The sequence below is a fragment of the Neomonachus schauinslandi genome, chromosome 4 (assembly GCF_002201575.2).
Source record: "Neomonachus schauinslandi chromosome 4, ASM220157v2, whole genome shotgun sequence".
In the NCBI taxonomy this organism is placed as follows: domain Eukaryota; kingdom Metazoa; phylum Chordata; class Mammalia; order Carnivora; family Phocidae; genus Neomonachus; species Neomonachus schauinslandi.
The window spans coordinates 123,992,118-124,013,220 of NC_058406.1; the positions used below are offsets into that span (position 1 = coordinate 123,992,118).

The window sequence follows — 21,103 nt, forward strand, 5'->3', positions numbered from 1 at the left end:
CATTAAAAGAGATTGTTCAAAAATTTTTTTTTTTTTAGAGACAGTGTATGTGTGTGAGTGAGGGAGAGGAAGAAAGAAACTTTTTTTTTTTTTAAAGAGAGAGACAGCGGTGGAGGGAACACAAGCAGGGGGAGTGGGAGAGGGGAAGCAGGCTTCCCGCTGAGCAGGGAGCCCGATGTGGGACTCGATCCCAGGACCCTGGAACCATGACCTGGGCCGAAGGCAGACGCTTAACGACTGAGCCACCCAGGCGCCCCAGGGAGAAAGAATCTTAAGCAGGCTCCTCACTCAGCACAGAGCTTGTCACTGGGCTCCATCTCACCACCTGAGATCATGACTGGAGCCAAAACCAAAAGTCAGATGCTTAACCAACTGAGCCACCCAGGTCTCCCTTAAAATTTTTTTTAAAAAAGAGACTGTTTTAATAACAAAAGTTACTTTAAAAGGAGTTTGGATTAAAAATAAGCATATGGATTGAAAGGGAACTGGGAATCTGATAACAAGGAAAATATTTAACAACATTAGTGACCCACAAGGAGCATAATGCTATAATGCTTATGAGATGTTAAAAATAGTAGCAATGACTCAAAAATTCAAGGCAGGTAGATATAAATGAAATTTATGAAAAAAAATAACATGACTTGCCACATGCAAATGATACGGCTGGAGGAAAATTATCTGAGAGACATTGTTTTTGGTGAACTCAGAAATTAAATAATGCTGAAAAGCAACTAGCATAGTAGAAAAATAATTAGTAGATAAAAGCTTTAAAAACCTTTCTCATATGCCCAAGGCAAGACTAGAGGCCTCCTAAAGATGGAGCAGCCTGGGAGGGTTATCTGCTGAAACAGATGCAATAAAATTACTGGACTTAAAATCAGTACAAAAGAAAAATCAGTAGCTCAGTGTCCCAGGAGCTGAGGGAGTGATTCTGCCACCTCCACCATGCCTCACTTTAAAAATGTCAGTTTCATATGCTACTTACTTCAGTGACTTTTAAGAAAATAAGTTATTTGTAAAAGGTTTTTAAATGTTGTTTGTAACATCATCTTTAAAACTTCAACAAAGATATTTATTATGTTGGAATAGATGCTTTAAATAAACAGATATTGTCTCTTACATGCAAATTCTTATATACTTATCCACAAGAATGATCAGAAATAAAACAAAAATATATCATTTTGTGTACACACACACTATCAGTACTTAACTTTATTTAATCTGTAGTTACAAAAAGCTCTTTTAAAAAAGCATTTGGGTGTGTGTTGCCTAAGGAGAGAGAAGGGTAAAATGGGGAGGTGGAATTTTGCATATAATCAGTATCTGGATTAGAGAAAAAAGGATTTAAGGGTAAGTTCACATATGATAAAATCTTTTTAGTGCTGAGTTAAGTGGAAAATATATGTTTAAATAACAATAACAAGAGATGAAAATAACAGCTTTTTGTGTTTTCTTTAAGTCTTAGAAGGACATTTGGTTTAACGTTGTGATCCTCTATCCTAGAAAAAAGGAAGTCTGCAAAAACATGTTTAAGGTTGATGAGTTAAAGGAGCACTGAAAGGAATTGACAGTATATTCTTTAGCTAAGTAATACTAAGGAAATAGAAATAATAGCTTGCTAATACATTTATTAGGTACATTATTTTAAAAGACCAAAATAGTATGAATGGTAAATGACTATGACAAGGTGGGCTAATACCAATAATGAAAACAAAGAACAAAAAAATTGAATTGAATGTCAGAAAAATCTTATGAAATAATAGAATTCTTGGCCAAGGTAATAGATGTGAACTGGAAAATGAAATGTTTATGAGAGACTATGCTGGCCAGGGCTTCATGAAAGGGCACAGAATCCACTGTGGTTAGTTTAAGCAAAGGGGATTTTTTTTTTTTTAAATAAGTTGTTAGGGACACCTGGGTGGCTCGGTCATTAAGCGTCTGCCTTTGGCTCAGGTCATGATCCCAGGGTCCTGGGATCAAGCCCTGCTTCGGGCTCCCTGCCTAGCGGGAAGCCTGCTTTTCCCACTCCCCCTGCTTGTGTTCCCTCTCTTGCTGTGTCTCTATCAAATAAATATATAAAATCTTTTAAAAAAAGTAAGTTGTTAAATGATTTTTAGAACCATCAGGAAAGAAACTCTAGCTTGAGCCAACTCGGATGATTTGAAGAGGCATGATACAGGTTATGAGGACGGCTCCTCCCTTTTCTAAGATGAGGAAGTAGCACATTCAGGGAAGAGTCAAGATGGGGAGGCTGCCTCAGATAAACCACACACCTCCACAATGGTGCAAGACAGCAGGGACAATAGAAGCCACAGAAAAACGACCTCTATCTTACTTTCCACATTCTAAGTCTCACATGAAGGCGCCAAAAAGGTAGAACCTAAATACTCTGATCCCTAGCTATAAGTGAGTCTAGGAAATGCAGACTTTATCTTTTTGGACTCACCAGTGCAGGAAGGCTCTCGAAACAGGTTGGAATGGATGGAGAGTGCCTATCCATGACATGCACTAAAGAATTCATTATAAGACAAACTTAGAAAACATCTACAGTAACGCCAGAGAGCTGGATCAAAATGGTGGAGTAGGAAAAAGCTCACCTTCTCCCACGGAAACATGAAAACTACAACTACATATAGAACAATCCCTCTCTGAGAATGACCTGAGGCCTGGAAGAACATATTTTACACAATTAAGGGTATAAAGGAAAAGCAACATTGAGGTGGGTGGGAGGGGTGGAGATGCTGAGTAGTCAGGACCCACACCCCTGACTCAGCAGTCTGCAAATGGGAGGGATATCACAACTGTAGAGGCTCTCCCTGAGGAATGGCGGTGGGGGGGGGGGGGGGATCTGAGCCCCACATTAGGCTCCCAAGCCTGGAGGACCTGCATTTGGAAGATGAGCCCCAATAATGTCTAGCTTTGAAAACCAGTGAGCTCTATTTCCAGGAGAGCCAAAGGACAGTAGGAAATTGGGATTTTGAGGTCATGTGCACAATCTCACTCCAAGGCCCAGCATAGACGTGTCAGTTTGATAAAGCTCATGAGTTATATGTAAAGGAGATTCATTGCCTGTGTCCTGGAGGGGAAGAGATCCGTTGGGACTTTCTTCAGGGATGAAAGTGCTGGTGGGTACCATTTTTTTCCCCACTCCCCTCTACCTAGCTGTTCTGGTGCTGGTAGGTACTAACACTCTCTGTCTACTGTACTGGCCCCACTCACCCCACCCCAGTTTTCCCTTGCAGACTCACCCTGCCCAACCTGCCTGGTCAGTGGTCCCCTAAGAGGCTCCCTGCTGTGCCACACCCAGCAGGCAGGCTTTGCCAGTACTGGCACCCCTCCCAGACAGCCCCCACCATAGGGACCAGCCTCCCCCCCAACACTAGAGCACCTGCAACAATTCTGATCATATCTTGCAGCTACATAGCCAGAGGCCTGCCCCACACACCAATGCACCTGCAGCTGTGGCAGCCTAGCCTCACAGCCAGCTGCACTGGAGGCCAACCATACGTGCCAGTGCACCTTCAACCATTGTGACCAGGCCTCACAGACAGCCATGCTGGGGGACAGCCCCACACACCAGCAAGTTCACACCAACTGCAGCCCAGCCACAACAGGAGGGTACATGCAGCCTATACAGGGGACACCCTTGAAGTACTTGGCTTAAGCGACTGGGGAGGGTTGCACAACTGGGCCCTATAGGACACCTTCTACCTAGAGCCACTCCTTCATGACTGGGAGATATAGCTGGATCTACCTAAAACATAAACAAAAACAGAGTTTGGCAAAATGGGGAGATAGAGGAGTGTTTCAAACAAAAGAACAAGATAAAACTGCAGAAAAAGGGCGCCTGGGTGGCTCAGTTGGTTAAGCGACTGCCTTCGGCTCAGGTCATGATCCTGGAGTCCTGGGATCGAGTCCCACATCAGGCTCCCTGCTAGGCAGGGAGTCTGCTTCTCCCTCTGACCCTCCTCCCTCTCATGCTCTCTGTCTCTCATTCTGTCTGTCTCAAATTAAAAAAAAAAAAAAAACTGCAGAAAAAGAACTAACCAAAATGGAGAAAAAAAATCTACCAGATAAAGAGTTCAAAGTAATTGTTATAAAGATGCCCACCAAACTCAGGAGAAGAATGGATGAATACAATGAAAATTTCAACAAAGAGAAGACAAAAAACCAAAAACCACCACCACCACCACCAACCACAAAAACCACCCAACAAATCAGAACTGAAGAAAACAGTAACTAAAATGAAAAATATGCAAAGGGAATCAACTGCAGATTAGATGATGTAGAATGCATCAGCAATTTGAAAGGGTAGTGGAAGTCATCCAATTGGAACAGCAAAAAGAAAAAAATTTAAAAATGATAGTTTAAGGGACCTATGGAACAACAGCAAGTATAATAATGTTTGTATTATAAGGATCCCAAAAAAAGAGAGAGAAAGATGGATAGAAAATCTATTTGAAGAAATAATAGCTGAAAACGTCATTAACATGGCAAAGAAAGTAGACGTACAAATCTAGGAAGTACAGACAGTCCCAAATGAAATGAGCTCAAAGAGACCCACACCAAGACATATTATAATCAAAGTGTTAAATATTAAAGAATCATAAAATCACCAAGAGAAAAACAACTAGTTATGTACAAGGAAAATCCCACAAGACTATAAGCTGATTTTTCAGCAGAAACTTGGCAGACCAAAAAGGAGTGACACAATATATTCAAAGTGCTGAAAGGAAAAAACTTACAACTGAGAATACTTTACCCAACAAGGTTATCACTCATAATTGATGGAGCGATATCTTCCCAGACAAGCAAAAATTAAAGGAGTTGATCACCATTAAAACCAGTGTTACAAGCAATGTTACAGGGACTTATTTAAATGGAAAAAAAAAAAAAAGCCATAACTAGAAATAAGAACGTTATGAAAGGAAAAATTTCCCTAGGAAAAGCAAATAGTAAAGGTGGTAGATCAATCACTTATAAAACTAGTATGGGTGCCTGGGTGGCTCAGTTGCTTAAGCATCTGACTTGAATTTAGGTGACCTACTACCAGACTACTATAGACTGAGGATGTTATATCTCATGCTAATCACAAGCCAAAAAACTATAACAGATACACAAAAAATAAACAGAAAGGAATCCAAGCATAACACTAAAGAAAGTCATCAAATCACAAGGAAAGAGAAGAAAAAAGAGAAACAGAGAAGAACTACAAAAACAACTAGAAACCAAGCAATAAAATGGTGGTAAGTACATATCTATCAATAATTACCTTAAATTTAAGTGGACTAAATAGTCCAATCAAAGACATAGAGTAACTGAATGGATAAACAAGACCCATTTCTGTGCTGCCTACAGAAACTCACTTCAGACCTAAAGAAATACAAACTGAAAGTGAAAGGATGGAAAAAGATATTCCATGCAAAAGGAAGTGAAAATCTGGGGTAGCAATACTTATCAGACAAAATAGACTTTAAAACAAAGGCTGTAACAAAAGTCAAAGAAGGGCATTACATAATGATAAAAGGATTAATTCAACAAGAGGAGATAACATTTGTGAATATCTATGTACCCAACATCGGGGTACCCCCCCCAAAAAAAACATAAAGCAAGTATTAACAGAAATAGAGAAAATGACAGCAATACATAATAATAGTGAACTTTAATGCCCTACTTACATCAGTGGATAGATCATCCGGGCAGAAAATCAATAAGCAAAATTGGTTTTACATGACACATTAAGCCAGATGGATATATGGTGATACACACACACACACACACACATCCTATCCAAAAACAGTGGCATACACATTATTCTTAAGTGCACATGGAACACTCCCCAGGATAGTTCATATTAGGCCACAAAATAGGTCTCAATGAATTTAAGAAGACTAAAATCATAGCAAGCATCTTTTCTGATCACAATGGTGTGAAAGTAGAAATCAATTACAAGAGGAATACTGGAAAAAAACACAAAAATGTGGAGGCTAACGAACATGCTACTAAACAACTAATGGGTCAATAAAGGAATCACAGAGAAATAAAAAATATCTGGAGACAAATGAAAATAGAAACACAATGTTCCAAAATCTATGGGATACAACAAAAGCAATTCTACTCCAAGACATAGAACAATCTCAAATAAACAATCTAAATTTACACCTATAAGAACTAAAAAAAGAAGAAGAAACAAAGCTCAAAGTTAGTAGAGTGGAAATAAATGAAACAGAATAAAAAAAAAAACCCAATGAAACTAAGAGCTAGTTTTTTGAAAAGATAAGCAAAATGGATAAACCTTTAGCCTGACTCATAAAAAAAGGAAAGAGGGCCCAAAGAAATAAAATTGAAAATGAAAGAGGAATCACAAAGGATCATAAGAGGCTACTAGAATAATTATAAACCAACAAATGGGACAATCTGGAAGAAAAGGATAAAAACATACAATTCCTAAAAACATATAACGTTCCAAGACTGAAGCAGGAAGAAATAGCAAATCTGAACAAACTGATTACTAGTAATGAAATTGAATTGGTAATCAAAACCCTCCCAACAAACGAAAGTCTAAGACCAGACAGCATCTACTAGATGAATTCTACCAAATTTTAAAGAAGAGTTAACACCTATTCTCAAACTATTCCACAAAATTGAAGAGGGAGGGATGCTTCCACACTCATTCTATGAGGCTGGCATTACCCTGATACCAAAATCAGACAAATACATGACAAAAGAGAAAATTACAGGCCAATATCCGTGATGAACATAGATGCGAAAGTTCTCAACAAAATATTAGCAAGCCAGATTCAACAATTCATTAAAAGGATCATACACCATGTTCAGGTGGGATTTATTTCAGGGATGCAAGGATGGTTCAATATCCACAAAGCAATTAACATGATACACCACATTAACAAAATGAAGAATAAAAATCATAGTTATCTCAATAGATGCAGAAAACCCATTTGATAAAATTAAACATTGATTAATGATAAAGAAACTCTCAACAAAGTGGGTACAGGGACAACGTAACTCAACACAATAAAATTAATACATGATAAACCCAGAGCTAACATCATATTTAATGGCAAAAAATTAAAAGCTTTACCTCTAAGGTCAGGAACAAGACAAGGATGCCCACTCTCACCACTTTTATTTAATATAATAGTGGAAATTCTAGCTACAGCAATCTGACAAGGAAGATAAATCATCCAAATTGGAAAAGAAGAAGTAAAAGTCACTATATTTGCAGATTCCATAATACTATGTTTAGAAAACCCTAAAATTCTTCTCCAAAAAATGATTAGAACAAATGAATTCAGTAAAGTTGTAGTATAAAAAATTTACATAAACATGGCATTTCTATATGTTAATAATGAACAATTAGAAAGAGAAATTAAGAAATGATCCCATTTACAATTGCATCAAAAAGAATAAAATACCTAGGAATAAATTTATTCAAGGAAGTAAAAGAACTCTATGCTGAAAACTATAAAGACACTAATGAAAGATATTGAAGACAACACAAATAAGGGAAAGATAATCCATGCTCATGGACTGAAAGAATTGACACTGGTAAAATGTCCATTCCTTTCAAGGCAATGTACAGATTCGATGGAATCCCTACCAAAATTCGAAGGACGATTTTTTGCAGAACGAGAACAAATAATTTTAAAATTTGTATGGAACCATAAAAGACCCTGGATAGCCAAAGGAATCTTGAGAATGAAGAACAAAGCTGAAAGTATCATGCTCCCTGATTTCAAGCTATACTACAAAGCTATAGTAATCAAAACAGTATGGTACTGGCACAAAAATAGATACATAGATCAAAAGAACAGAATGGAGAGTTCAGAAAAAAACCCATGCTTATATGATCAATTAATCTTTGACAGAGGAGGCCAAAATGTACAATGGGGGAAAAATAGTTTCTCCAATAAATCCTGTTGGGAAAACTGGACAAGATGTGAAAGAATAAAATTGGATCACTGTCTGGGTGGGAGGATGGGTTAGCCTGGTGGTGGGTACTGAGGAGGGCACGTTCTGCATGGAGCACTGGGTGTTATGCACAAACAATGAATCATGGAACACTTCATCTAAAACTAATGATGTAATGTATGGGGATTAACATAAGAATAAAAAAAAAATTTAAAAAAATAAAAAAATAAAAAAAAAAATAATAAAAAAAAAAAATCAGAAAAAAAAAAAAAAAAAAATTGGATCACTGTCTTACACATATATAAACATAAACTCAAAATGGATTAAAGAGTGCAGCATTGGTGGGATAGCGGTGAGCATAGCTGCCTTCCAAAAAAGATTAAAGACTTAAATGTAAGACTGGAAACCACAAGACTCCTAAAAGAAAACATAAATAGTAAGGTCTTTGATATTGGTCTTAGCAATATTTTTTGGATTTGTCTCTGTAGGCAAGGGTAACAAAAGCAAAAATTAGCAAATGGGACTATAGCAAGCTAAAATTCTTTTGCACAGTGAAGGAAGCCATAAACAGAATGAAAAGGCAACCTACTGAATGGGAGAAGATACTTGTAGATATATCTGATAAGAAGTTAATATCCAAAATGTAAAAAGAACTCATATAACTCAATACCAAAAAAAAAAAAAAAATCTGATTGAAAAATGGACAGAGGACATGAATAGACATTTCTCTGAAGAAGAAATAGAGATGGACAACAGACACATGAAAAGATACTCAACATCACTCATAATCAGGGAAATGCAAATCAAAACCACAATGAGATATCACCTCATACTAGTCAGAATGGCTATTGTCAAAAAGACAGGAAATAGCAAGTGTTGGCCAGAATGTAGAGAAAAAAAACAGAAACCTGGTGCCCTGCTCGTGGGAATGTAAATTGGCATAGCCAATGTGGAAAACAGTATGAGAGTCCTCAAAAAATTAATGATTTGAGTAATTGAGTAATAACCATATTATGCAGCAATTCTGATTCTGGGAATTTACCTGAAGAAAATGAAAACACTAATTTGAAAAGATATATGTGCCCTTATTTTCATTGCAGCATTATTTATAGTAAGTAAGATACAGAAGTAATCTAAGTGTCCATTGATAGATGAATGGATAAAGAAGATGTGGTATATATATACAATGGACTATTACTTAACCATAAACAAGAATGAAATCTTGCCATTTGTGAGAAAATGGATGGAGCTATAGAGTATTATGCTAAATGAAATAAGTTAGAGAAAGACAAATACTGTGTGATTTCACTTCCATTTGGAATCTAGAAAACAAAACAAATGAACAAACAAAACAAAGCAGAAATAGATTCATATTTGCAATCTGGTGGTTGGCAGAGGGGTTGGGAGTGGGGGTTGGGAGGAAATGGGTGAAATAGGTGAAGGGGATTAAAAGGTACCAACTTCCAGTTATAAAATAAGTAAGACACAGGGTTGTCATGTAAAGCATAGGGAAGATAGTCAATAATGCTGTAACAACTTTGTATGGTGAGAGAGGGTGGCTAGACTTACGGTGATCACGTTGTAATGTATATAAATGTTGAATCACTATGTTGTACACATGAAACTAATATGTTATACATAACTACACTTAAAAAAAAAAGTTCAGGCGCCTGGGTGGCTCAGTCGTTAAGCGTCTGCCTTCGGCTCAGGTCATGATCCCAGGGTCCTGGGATCGAGTCCCACATCAGGCTCCCTGCTCGGCGGGAAGCCTGCTTCTCCCTCTCCCACTCCCCCTGCTTGTGTTCCTGCTCTCGCTATCTCTCTCTCTGTCAAATAAATAAATAAAATCTTTAAAAAAAAAAAAAAGTTCACCAAAGTGGTGGCATTTGAAAGGAAATGTAAAAAAAACCAAAAAATCCAACAAAACCAGAAAATTCAATAAGAACCAGTTCTTCCCAAGTTTCAGCATTCATTGTCAGCTCTCCCAAATATCAAAAGAACTGCTACAGAAAGATTTAAAAGACAACACTTGGGAAAAGAAGAAGCAATATCTTAAAGCTACATATTTTATTTTGAAACTTTCATTTTGAAACTGTGATAGTAATGCTCTTGTGGTATTATTACTTGTAGGAGTCAGCAAGTAAGAAAGTTGCCTGGCCGTGGTCAGTTTTTATGAGCAGGTACAGGTAGGATTGTTGTAGACAATCAGAGTAATGATAGAAGGTCTTAAAAACCATCATCAAATATTAAACCACTCTCTTGGATTTCTGTATTAGACCAAACTTGTTTGTTATATATTATCATTTTATATAGTGTTGGATTTGGTTTGCTAATAATTAAAAAAAATAATTTATACATTTATATTCACAAGAGAGATTTGCAGATAATTTTCTTGCTCATGCTGTCCTCACTTGGTTTTGCAATCAAGGTTCTATTTAGCTCCATAAAATGATTTGGGAAATATTCACTCTTTTTCTGGGTTCTGAAGGAGTTCATATAAGTTTAAAATGATCTTTTGGGCACCTGGGTAACTCAGTCGGTTAAGCATCTGACTTTGGCTCAGGTCATGATCTCAGGGTCCTGGGATTGAGCCCTAAGTCAGGCTCTGTGCTCAGTGGGAAGTCTGCTTCTCCCTCTCCTGCTCCCTCTCCTTCTCCCCTTGCTTGTGCTCCCTCTGTTTCTCTCTCAAATAAATAAATAGAATCTTTAAAAATAAAAAAAAACACCATCATCAAGAATTGAGGCCTAAACTAATTCCAATTGTATTAATGTCTAAAATGATACTTGGGTTTTCTGGCAATATAATGGAATTGTACCAGACACTGTGATAAAATCTCCTGTTATAAACCTCTCTGAATGTTCAATAAAGCAATTTAAATACACATCAGAATTCTCAAAAATGTTCCCAAGGGAACAAACATGAAGAGGGGGTTGGAATAAGAATAGCTGAAGCAAAAGCTGTAGCCATTCTTGGGGTGGCTCAGTCTTGTTTCAATGGCTGCATGTGGTGGAGGCAGGGGATCAGGATTTGGATCCTTAATACGCAGGAAGGGGGAGTAAGACCCAGGCATATACGTGGGACCCTCAAAGGGTGATACTTTCAATGAAAGCTACAAAAAAAATCTGCCTCTATGGGAAGATACGAAGTTCTGGCTGGAAGGAAAATGTCTCAGTGGAGAATTCATAGTCATATACCTGATATCACATGTAAATTCAAACTGCCTGCATGGTATGAAGTGGCCCAATTTCAAAAATAGTACCTGGAGGGGGTCCTGGGTGACTCAGTCAGTTAAGCGAACAACTCTTGATTTTGGCTCAGGTCATGATCTCAGGGTTGTGAGATCGAGCCCTACCTTGGGCTCTGCACTGGGCATGGAGTCGGCTTAAGATTCTTTCTCTCTCCTTCTGCCCCTCCTGGCTCACACACTCTCACTTTCTAAAAAAAAACAAACACCCCCCACCGCCAGGTAGCACCCAGAAACCTTCCTCCCCTCTCTTACCGTACATTCCCAATCTCCCTGTTGTCTATGTTTCATAATTTTGAATAAAACACTCCCAGTCTTATTATTATTTTGATACCTAAACTACTCCTTTGCAACCACACATTAACTTTTTAACAAAGTGGAGTGACCATTCATTGCAAGCTGATCCCTAAAAGGTCAGATACAATGGCTTGAAACAGGGTCGGTGGAGTCAGTCAGACTTGGCTTCTCACTGTGGCTCAATTTGTGTGTAATCTGAAGCAAGTTTCCTAATTTCTTGGAATTTTAATTTCTTTATCAGTTACATAGGGATAATAATAGCATCTACCAATGAAAGAATAATCTTGAGCACTTAGCACATGCTTGACACATAGTGAATCCTTAATAAATGTTAGGTATAATAAATAGAAATTATAATAATTATATAATAAATACATAAACAACACCAGTGAGCAAACTCCATTTGATCTAAATTTCTAGGATTCTTTACCCTTTAATTTCTTTATAAAAAGCATAACTAAGCATGATAATTAACTCATTGATTATTTAATTTTTTAATTTCTCTACCAACTTCCATGGAAGATTTCAGGTGACTAATACATCTTTTTACACTAACTTGGTTTTAAATATAAAAGGAGAAGTCAAGGGGCGCCTGGGTGGCTCAGTTGGTTAAGCGGCTGCCTTCGGCTCAGGTCATGATCCTGGGGTCCTGGGATCGAGCCCCGCATCGGGCTCCCTGCTCCGCAGGAAGCCTGCTTCTCCCTCTCCCTCTGCCTGCCTCTCTGCCTACTTGTTCTCTTTCTCTCTATCTCTCTCTGTCAAATAAATAAATAAAATCTTTAAAAAAAAAAAAAAAGGAGAAGTCAACAGATTTTCCCTTTATATTTCTTCAGAATCCCAAATAATTCCTTGGGAGTTAGATAAGGACTCATTAAATCATTCAGGACTTTCTGATACAATTTATAGCACCTTGCATTTTAGCAGGTGTTCAATGTATTTGTTTTGATTTAAAATTGGATTAATATATGTTAGAATCAATATATGGTGGGCATCTTACGGGTCCAGTTTGACCATCCTGTTGATGTTTAATCCCATCTATGCATCATTCTTAGCCAAATGTTATCCAATACTTGTCTTATAAGGCAGTGCATTCCTGTTATGGGTTCCATACCCCTGAAAATTTGATGTGAATTAGTTCTTGCCCTGAGCTTACTTGGAGGCTAGACTCAACACTTCCTCACATCCCCAAATAGCAGATCCAATTCCACAAAGCCTTAATAAGTGAAATAGATTGTACTGAATATTACCAATGCTGGTTATGGAATACTGAAGAGAATTTGCATACTTCACAGGAAAATTTAATTAAAATTCTCTTTAGACATCTTTGACTTCCAAGAAGTCCCTTTCTAGATATTCCAGCAGTGTTATTTTTCTCCCTGTTTTCCCTCTCCTTGCCCCACATTTAGTCTCTGAAATTCTCTATATTTTTTATAGCTATTCAGTTCAGGTTCAAAGTAAAAGCCTTTCAGCTGGAAGAAATCCTCTTAAAAAGCAGGCCAGTGACCATCCATCGTTCTTTCACAGGCATTGGCCACAAACAACCAGTACACAGTAGTTTCCTTTTCATTTCAGGTGATCTATTGAAACATTTGCCCAATCAAAACAGGTCCCCTTTTTTTTTGATAGGGTGAGGGGGTGTAAGTGGGAGAAGGGGATCTGTAGAGAGAGGATTTGTGATTACACTGATAAAAAGTGGTTTTCTCCCCACTATATACCTAATTTATAATATTAGGTAATTGAGTGTTCTAAAAAAGAAGAGTTACATTTCATTAAATGCCTAAATTACTCTTAAATGGTAATAAAATTCACTTTTTTGAAGTGTACAATTGGATGAATTTTAGTATATTCACAATCATCACTACAATCTAATTCCAAAAATATTATGATCATGCCAAAGAGAAAACCCTTTCTCAGTAGCATTTTTTCCCCCTCTCTCCCTAGCCCTTGGCAACCACCAATCTACTCTCTGTCTCTATGGATTTGCCTATTTGGACATTTCATATAAATATTATGATTGGCTTATTTCACTTAGCATAATGTTTTCATCTATGTTGCATCTATGTAGTATCAGTATGTATTCTTTTTATGGCTAAATAGTATTCCATTATTTGGATATACCATATTCATCTATTCCTTGGTTGATAGACATTTGAGCTATTTCCAGTTTTTGGCTATTATAAATAATGCTGCTAGAAACATCTATGTGTATGCATTGTATGGACAAATGTTTTCATTTCTCTTAGATATATATGTAGAAGTGGAATTGCTGGTCATATGGTAAATTCTGAGTGACCATTAAGCAGTTTCCCAAAGTGGCCACATCATTTAACATGCCCACCAGCAAGTATGAGAATTCCAACTTTTCCACACCCTCACCAACACTTGTTATTGTCTGTCTTTTTTATTATAGCCATCTTAGTGGGTGTGACGTGGTATCTTGAAGTGCATTTCCCTGATGATTAAAGATGTCAAGCATTTTTTTATGTGCTTATTCCCATTTGTATATCTTCTTTAAAGAAGTGTCTGAATCATTTGTCCATTTTAAATTGAGTTATTTATTGTTGAGTTGTAAGAGTTATTTTAATATTCTAAATAAAAGCCTCTTATTAGATATATCATTTGCAAATACATTCTCCCATTCTGTAGGTTGTCCTAGTAATAATTTATTTTTAGGCAACCCTTGAGTTATTTAGGGATTAAAGCTTAAATATGGATATCATCTAAACTCTTTCCCTTTCTCCTGGATTTATTTCAATTTGGAAGAAGCAGTGCTCATGGCATTCTCCAAAAAGAGTACACAGAAGGGGGAAAAAAAAAAACAACCCACAGTGCCTAGCAGAGAGTATGTGCTCAATTAACTTTGGTGAATTAATGAGTAAAATTTGTATATTTATTCTTGTTTCCCACTACTACTTTGACTTGTTGACTCTCTCTGCTGGATCCACTTTTAGAGTGATGATATTCATTTCATGGCCTGAAGGCCCCCAGGGAGAGCTATGAAGTATGCTCTGTCTACTCCACATTAAATGCACTGAAGTGTAACACTGTTATATGGGAATCCACGGATTTTTCATGGTAAAAAGCAGTTTCATGTTCTACTCTTTAAGTTTGAGACTCACTTAAGAGAAAGAAATAGCTGTTTGTCAGTTCAACTTTGACTCTATAGTGTTTTCAATGGTCCTGGCCATTCCTGGGCATTTCTATGTCATTTATACTATGGTTGTTTATTTGGAGGTTCACTTAGGGACTACACTTATTTATGGGCCCTTGACCTAAGAGTGGTTCCCTCAGTGAGGTTCACTGTCCTGTGGACCAAGCAAATAGCTGTAGGGGAGGAAGGCCACATCTGCCTACCTGTCAGATCAGCTGCATCCCCTTGGGACACCTTGTGGGGAGAGATGATCTCAGCCAGGCTGCCTCCATTTCCACATCACTTAAAACAGTCTATCAAGGTCATTTTGCAACTGACATTTGACATAATCCCCTCGTATCTTGAATTTGGACTCACGGGAAGAATCAGAATGATTCCAAAATGCGAAGAATCAAAGGAGTTCTAGTTAGGACTGCAGATGAAACTAAGAAATCAATGAAGGCCTATGTAAGAAGGAAACAAGCTGGGTAAAGGAAAAAGAACAATGGAAAGCAAGACACTTATTTGTAACTGGATATAAATAAGAGTCTAACTTTACACAGACAGAGCTGGCTGGCCTGCTAGTGTTATGGAACTTAGTAACCCATTCAGTGTGCTCACTTAGATGACTGTGGGCATCATTTGTATGACATATATATGGATGCAGATACCCGCCAACTAGTGAAATAGGACACACAGTTTTTAGCATGCAAAATGGTCGCATCAGAAAGAGGGAAACAGAATTTAAAAAAGAATTAGTGGTCTTAGGGAGTTAATGTGAACCTGATTTTTGTCTCAGTCCAGATTGAAGAAAAAAAATTTTTTTTAGATTATTTATTTTAGAGAGAGAGGGTGTGTGTGGGGAGGGGCAGAGGGCTAGGGAGAGGCGATCTTGGGCAGACTCCCTGCTGAGTGCGGAGCCCTATGCAGGGCTCAATCTCATGACCCTGAGATCATGACCTGAGCTGAAATCAAGAGTCAGATGCTTAACCGACTGGGCCACCCAGGTGCCCTGAAGAAAAAATTTTAAAATATAAACAGCCATCACTAATAGCACTTTATAGTATTTATTTGATGCTTTTCTTCTCTCATAAATGCAACACTTTTAAGCTTACCTTATGGCTTATCATCACAACACTCTCCTGAAGGAAAGAAGTACTTTAACAGTGGACCTGAGGCTCAGAGATCAATTGACTGTTCTGCAGCTTGGGGGAGAAGAGATAGATCACTGATATTTAGATCTCTGTTTGGAACTAGGACTGAATTAGCCATTAAACATATGTAAATTCCTTTAATTCCCATAAGAACGCTATGAGGTAGGTGTTATTGTTATAAATTGATAGGTAGAAAAAAAAAATCACCCAAGTCATTGAGCTGATAATGGTAGAATCAAACCTTATCTGTCATATTCTAGAGCCATATTCTTATTTGCTCATTCTAATTGATTAAGGGAGGTTGCCTGGAGAGAATATACGGAAGGAGTCTAAGCCCATGCCCAGTTGCTCTGTCTGATGTGGGTAGGATGGGAAGAGTGGCATCTAATGCAGAACCTGAAGCATCACATGATGAGTGATTTGGGAATAGGCCTCATTTCTAAGGGACTAACAGAAGACTTTCTGTTCCACAATGGTTTATACTTCGAGAGAGCTAAGGAAGGACTCTGTGAAAGGGGAGCTCCTTACAACTGCCTTTTGATAATACTTTTCCTACCCTCCCTCCTATTGCCAAGTATGATACTAGTGAAGGAAACCAGAATATGTCACCCCAAAATATGTCTATTTGACGCGAAAATTATTTTGAGCTGAAGGCAATTGAGCAGCAGCAAATGCAGGAAAAGCTCTCTCTGCCTCCCCCTTTTCTGCCTAAAGAGAAGATATAAATTCTCCTTTTACTGGAGACAGACTTTATCATCCTAGAGACAGCACCACAGAAAGCTGCAAACAAACCCTACTCCCTTAGTTGTCTCCCATATATTTACCTTCCCACGGCGTGCTGCCCAAAGTGACTTTCCTTTGTCCTGTCATTTCTCTACAAATTTATTGAAGATGCTACATAAGCCGAGTTCTAAGTTGCCACCCCAAGTTACTTTTCATGAGGTTTCTCCCATGTGACACATGCCGCACATGTTAATAAACTGTTTTTCTCTTGCTAATCTGCCTTTTTGTTTAAGAGCTTTAGCTAAAAATCCCAAGGTGGGTAGAAGTGAAGTTTTTCCTCCTCTATACTAGCTCTGGCTAATTTTCTCCCTCCTGTCCCTCTTCCCCTCTCTAGTACCTACCTGCTTCTTTATTTTGAAAGAGTTTCCTTCATTAAAATGACATCCTCTCTTCACTTGAAAGGTATAAATGAAAGATGGAATGTAGCAGAAAGACATTTGCCACGTGAGTGGTCAATCATTGTATGATACCTTAGATAGGTAGATTCTGGACAAGGATTTGGTAGTTTTGATTGTCATAGACAGATGAAAGCAGGATCAGAGTTACTCTCACTTTCTCAATGAAAGGATTAAAATATTTAAGCAGATTTATACCACAAACCACAGTTCTGTTTTAGTTTCTGAATGTCAAATATTCCTCAGTTTTCTGCTTTTACATCTGTGTTTAAATTTTCAATTTTCAGGATTTGGTTGACAGATTTAAATCTTTGATATTTGCATATTAAAAATCCCTTTCATTTTCTTTTGCAAATTATAGCTACAAGGTATATATCTGTATTTTTCTCTATTAGGTTTTCACCTACGTTAAAACATCAATCTTATATTGGAATCCTATTGGGCTCATCATTTTTGAGAGTGAAAGCTGTGGAAACCTCTGGATCTAAATTCCAGTTAGTTTCCAACTTACCACACCAATTCACTTTCCAGTTACGATTGGCATCAACTCCACGGCAGCGAAATCTTGAGCTCCTTGACCTTGTTTTTCTCCAAAATCGATCCTAGATGTAATTAAGAAAATAGGTGTAGAAAAAATACTCAAAAGGTTATCCACATGCATTTTAGTAGCACAATTGGTGAATGAATCACAGCACTGTGGGAGATTTCTGGGAACAGACAAATCCAGGGAGTAGAAAGAGGATTGGATAAGCAGTAGGTTCATGCTCCAATTTCTGCCACACACTTGCTATCTCTTAGCTTCTCTTGGCCTCATTTCTTCTCGGGCAAAATTGAGTAAGCTAGGCTAGACTAGTGACTTTTCACAATTTCTTTGGAAGCAGACATCTTGACTTATATGGAATCTCATGCAAAGCCAAACATATAAACACAAGTTTGCTGCTATGATGGGACAGGGAGTGGAGGTCTCTTTTGTAGTTCTGGAATCACTAGGCTGTCTGCCCACCAGGTTTCCTTCCTGTTCTATGGCTGTTTTCTATTTATTTAGTCTCTCTTTTCAGTTGGATAGCAAAGTGACTTACACTGGTCCAGCTAAAATGGTATCCATCAACGTTAAACACAGGCATGATATAGAAATACAGATGATTCAACATTTTTCTCATGGTTGGGTCACTCTTATATGTTAGAAGAGCCTAAAAGACAAAGGTGACATTTTTCTTACAAACTGATCCCAAATACAGGCTTAGAAAAAATATATGAAAATCCTTTCCATCCATGGGAAATACCAAATATATTGTGTTGAAGAGTAACAAGCTAATATGAACTATACTCTTTGACATCATATATTCTTTTTCAAAATAAAAATTTTTTTAATTATTTTTTTAAAATATTTTTTATTTTTTAAGATTTTATTTATTTGACAGAAAGAGACACAGCAAGAGAGGGAACACAAGCAGGGGGAGTGGGAGAGGGAGAAGCAGGCCTCCCGCAGAGCAGGGAGCCCGATGCGGGGCTCAATCCCAGGACCCTGGGATCATGACCTGAGCCGAAGGCAGGCGCTCAATGACTGAGCCATCCAGGCACCCCTTTAAATTATTTTTTAAACGTTTTAATTTAAATTCCAGTTAGTTAACATACAGTGTAATACTAGTGATTCAACACTTCCATACAATACCTGGTGCTCATCATAGCAAGAGTATTCCTTAATCCCCATCACCTATTTAACCCACCCTCCACATCATATATTCTTTGAGATTTTTATCTTGAACTTTTTTTTTAAAAGATTACATTCAATTTTATTTATTTATTTATTTTTAAATATTTTATTTATTTGACAGAGAGAGACGCAGCAAGAGAAGGAACACAAGCAGGGCGAGTGGGAGAGGGAGAAGCAGGCTTCCCGCCGAGCAAAGAGCCTGACGTGGGACTCGATCCCAGGACCCTGGGATCATGACCTGAGACGAAGGCAGATGCTTAATGACTGAGCCACCCAGGCGCCCCTAAAGATTACTTTCAATTTTAGACAAAATAATTACCCAAATATTTTGGTATCCTTACATGATATATCATAATACAAGCTAGTTATACATGTCACTTAATTGTTTATGTCTAACTGGTACCAGACTCAAGTCTTGGAACTTACTGCATTGACACTGTTCTCTCCTGATTTTTCTATTAAAAGTTTAATAAAGATTATAACATCTCTATCACTTTTATTGTGGCTGGCTTCAAAATCTTGCTCTTGTGCTTGGGTTTTACTTATATTCTGTCTGACCCCAAGCCTAAAGATTTCTGCACTACACGTTTGGCCTCAAACAGAAAAGCATTGAATGTGCTAAGAATACAGACATTTTGAAATATGATTCCTATGGAATGGACTTTTAAAACAATTCTTTTTGATGCCTATTTGTCCACATATAAGTTATCTTAGCAAAACAGGAACTTGAAAATGACTGCCTCTGGGGAGGGGACTCATGGGACAATGTATGGGAAAGAGAATTACATTTAATATTATATTCATTTGGATTGTTTGAATTTTTACTATATTAAAAACACAATTCAAAATAAAAGAATTCTTAAAGTATGTATATACTGCTTTGGAAAATTTAATACTTAAAGCTTCAATCTTCTTTTACATATTGTTAAGTAGGATTTCTGAACCCATCATAAACAGCATTGGCATTTACATGATGATAATGCTGTTCATAGAGAGCAATCCAATAATACATTAGAAACTATCATATGAGAAATAATGATGAAAATATAGGGATATGCTCAAGAACATAAGAGTTAAATACCACTTTATTGAATCTAATTTCAATATCTAGGAGATTAACACAAGTTAATAAATGTAATACAATTCTCTCTTACTTTAAGGCTCAATAATGATTTTTTGGCCACATAGCTTCTGTAGAATTTTCATACTGTTTGAATTTCTATGAGCTGTCTAATGCCTCAAACGAGAGGAAAATTCCTGGTATATGATTGTACATATCCTAGAGTTCTGATTTCCTCTAATTAATGGAGGTTCCCCAATGCCTGGAGGAAGTCTCCTGCTGGGGATGGCAAAGACAGAGCTGTATGGTTAGCTACATTTCTTCCATAAAGTTAGGCAGCTGTGGGTTTCTGTGCCATGCTAGTGAGGGAGAGAGAAGAGATGGAAGGAAAGAGAGCTGGGGCAACAGGGCAAGAAAGAAAGGGTAGGGAAAAGTCATGGTAATTTCTCTTCCTCCCTGACTAGCACTGGGGACCATAGCTCATTTATCTCAGTCCAAACTTGGGAAGTCTCACCTTTTCCAAGCATGGATCATGTTAGCACCTAACCACCAGACTATGCTAGAGACTTGCAGGGAACTTTCTCATCTTATCCTGCCTTCTCCTCCTCCATGCAAGTGACCACCATGCTTTTGTATTTAAAACAATATTACTAACTTCCTTTTAAAAAATCACAATATATTTGAAGCAAATAGAAAAAGAGCAGAGAATATTACATCTATGTGCCCACCAACTACACCTTGCCATATTTATTAAATCTTTTAAAAAGAAATTGAGACATTATAGATAAAACCAAAGCTCCCTTTTTTATTATACTCTGATCCCATTTTCCTCTCCTCTACCAAAGTAATCACTATCCTAACTTTTGCATTATCAATCCCATGCATGATTTTATGTTTTGCTATTATAAATGGACTCAGGAACGATATATAATATTGTGTATGCTTTGAAATTTCATGCAAATGAGATCATGATGTGTCAATTCAGTCTGCTCTTCTCCCCAGATTTTTGACACTTAAGTTGATTTATTAATTTTAACAGCACAATTAAATGGTTAAATTCACAATACATTGATTCCTTATTTTGTTGATGGAGAGTTAGGTTGCTTTCACTGTTACAATATTGCAGTGAACATTCTTGCACATTTCTCCTAGACATGTGTGAGTTTCTTTACTATACATCTAGGAAGGGATTTGCTGGGCCATGGATTTATATGCCCTCCACTTTATTAAATACTGCTATTTTTCTCTAAATTGGTAAATACTCTCACCTGCAGTGAATGAGAGTTCCCATTGCTCTACAACTTTACTAACCCTTGATATCATTGAGCTTTTAGTTAAAAAAAAAATCTAATGGGTATGAAATTGTGCTTTTGTTGTTTTACTTTGCATTTCC

At 37.4% G+C, this 21,103-nt stretch overlaps 1 protein-coding gene across 1 annotated transcript in view; it reads right to left on the minus strand.

Moving 5' to 3' along the window:
• Positions 1–21,103, minus strand: part of CPA6 (carboxypeptidase A6) — a 343,928-nt gene that overhangs the window by 39,563 nt on the left and 283,262 nt on the right. Inside the window, exons 7-8 of the mRNA XM_021688439.1 lie at positions 18,016–18,126; positions 17,448–17,538 (exon numbers count right to left, since the gene is read on the minus strand). Coding sequence (XP_021544114.1) covers positions 17,448–17,538; positions 18,016–18,126 — 202 coding nt within the window. The remainder of the gene's footprint in view (positions 1–17,447; positions 17,539–18,015; positions 18,127–21,103) is intronic.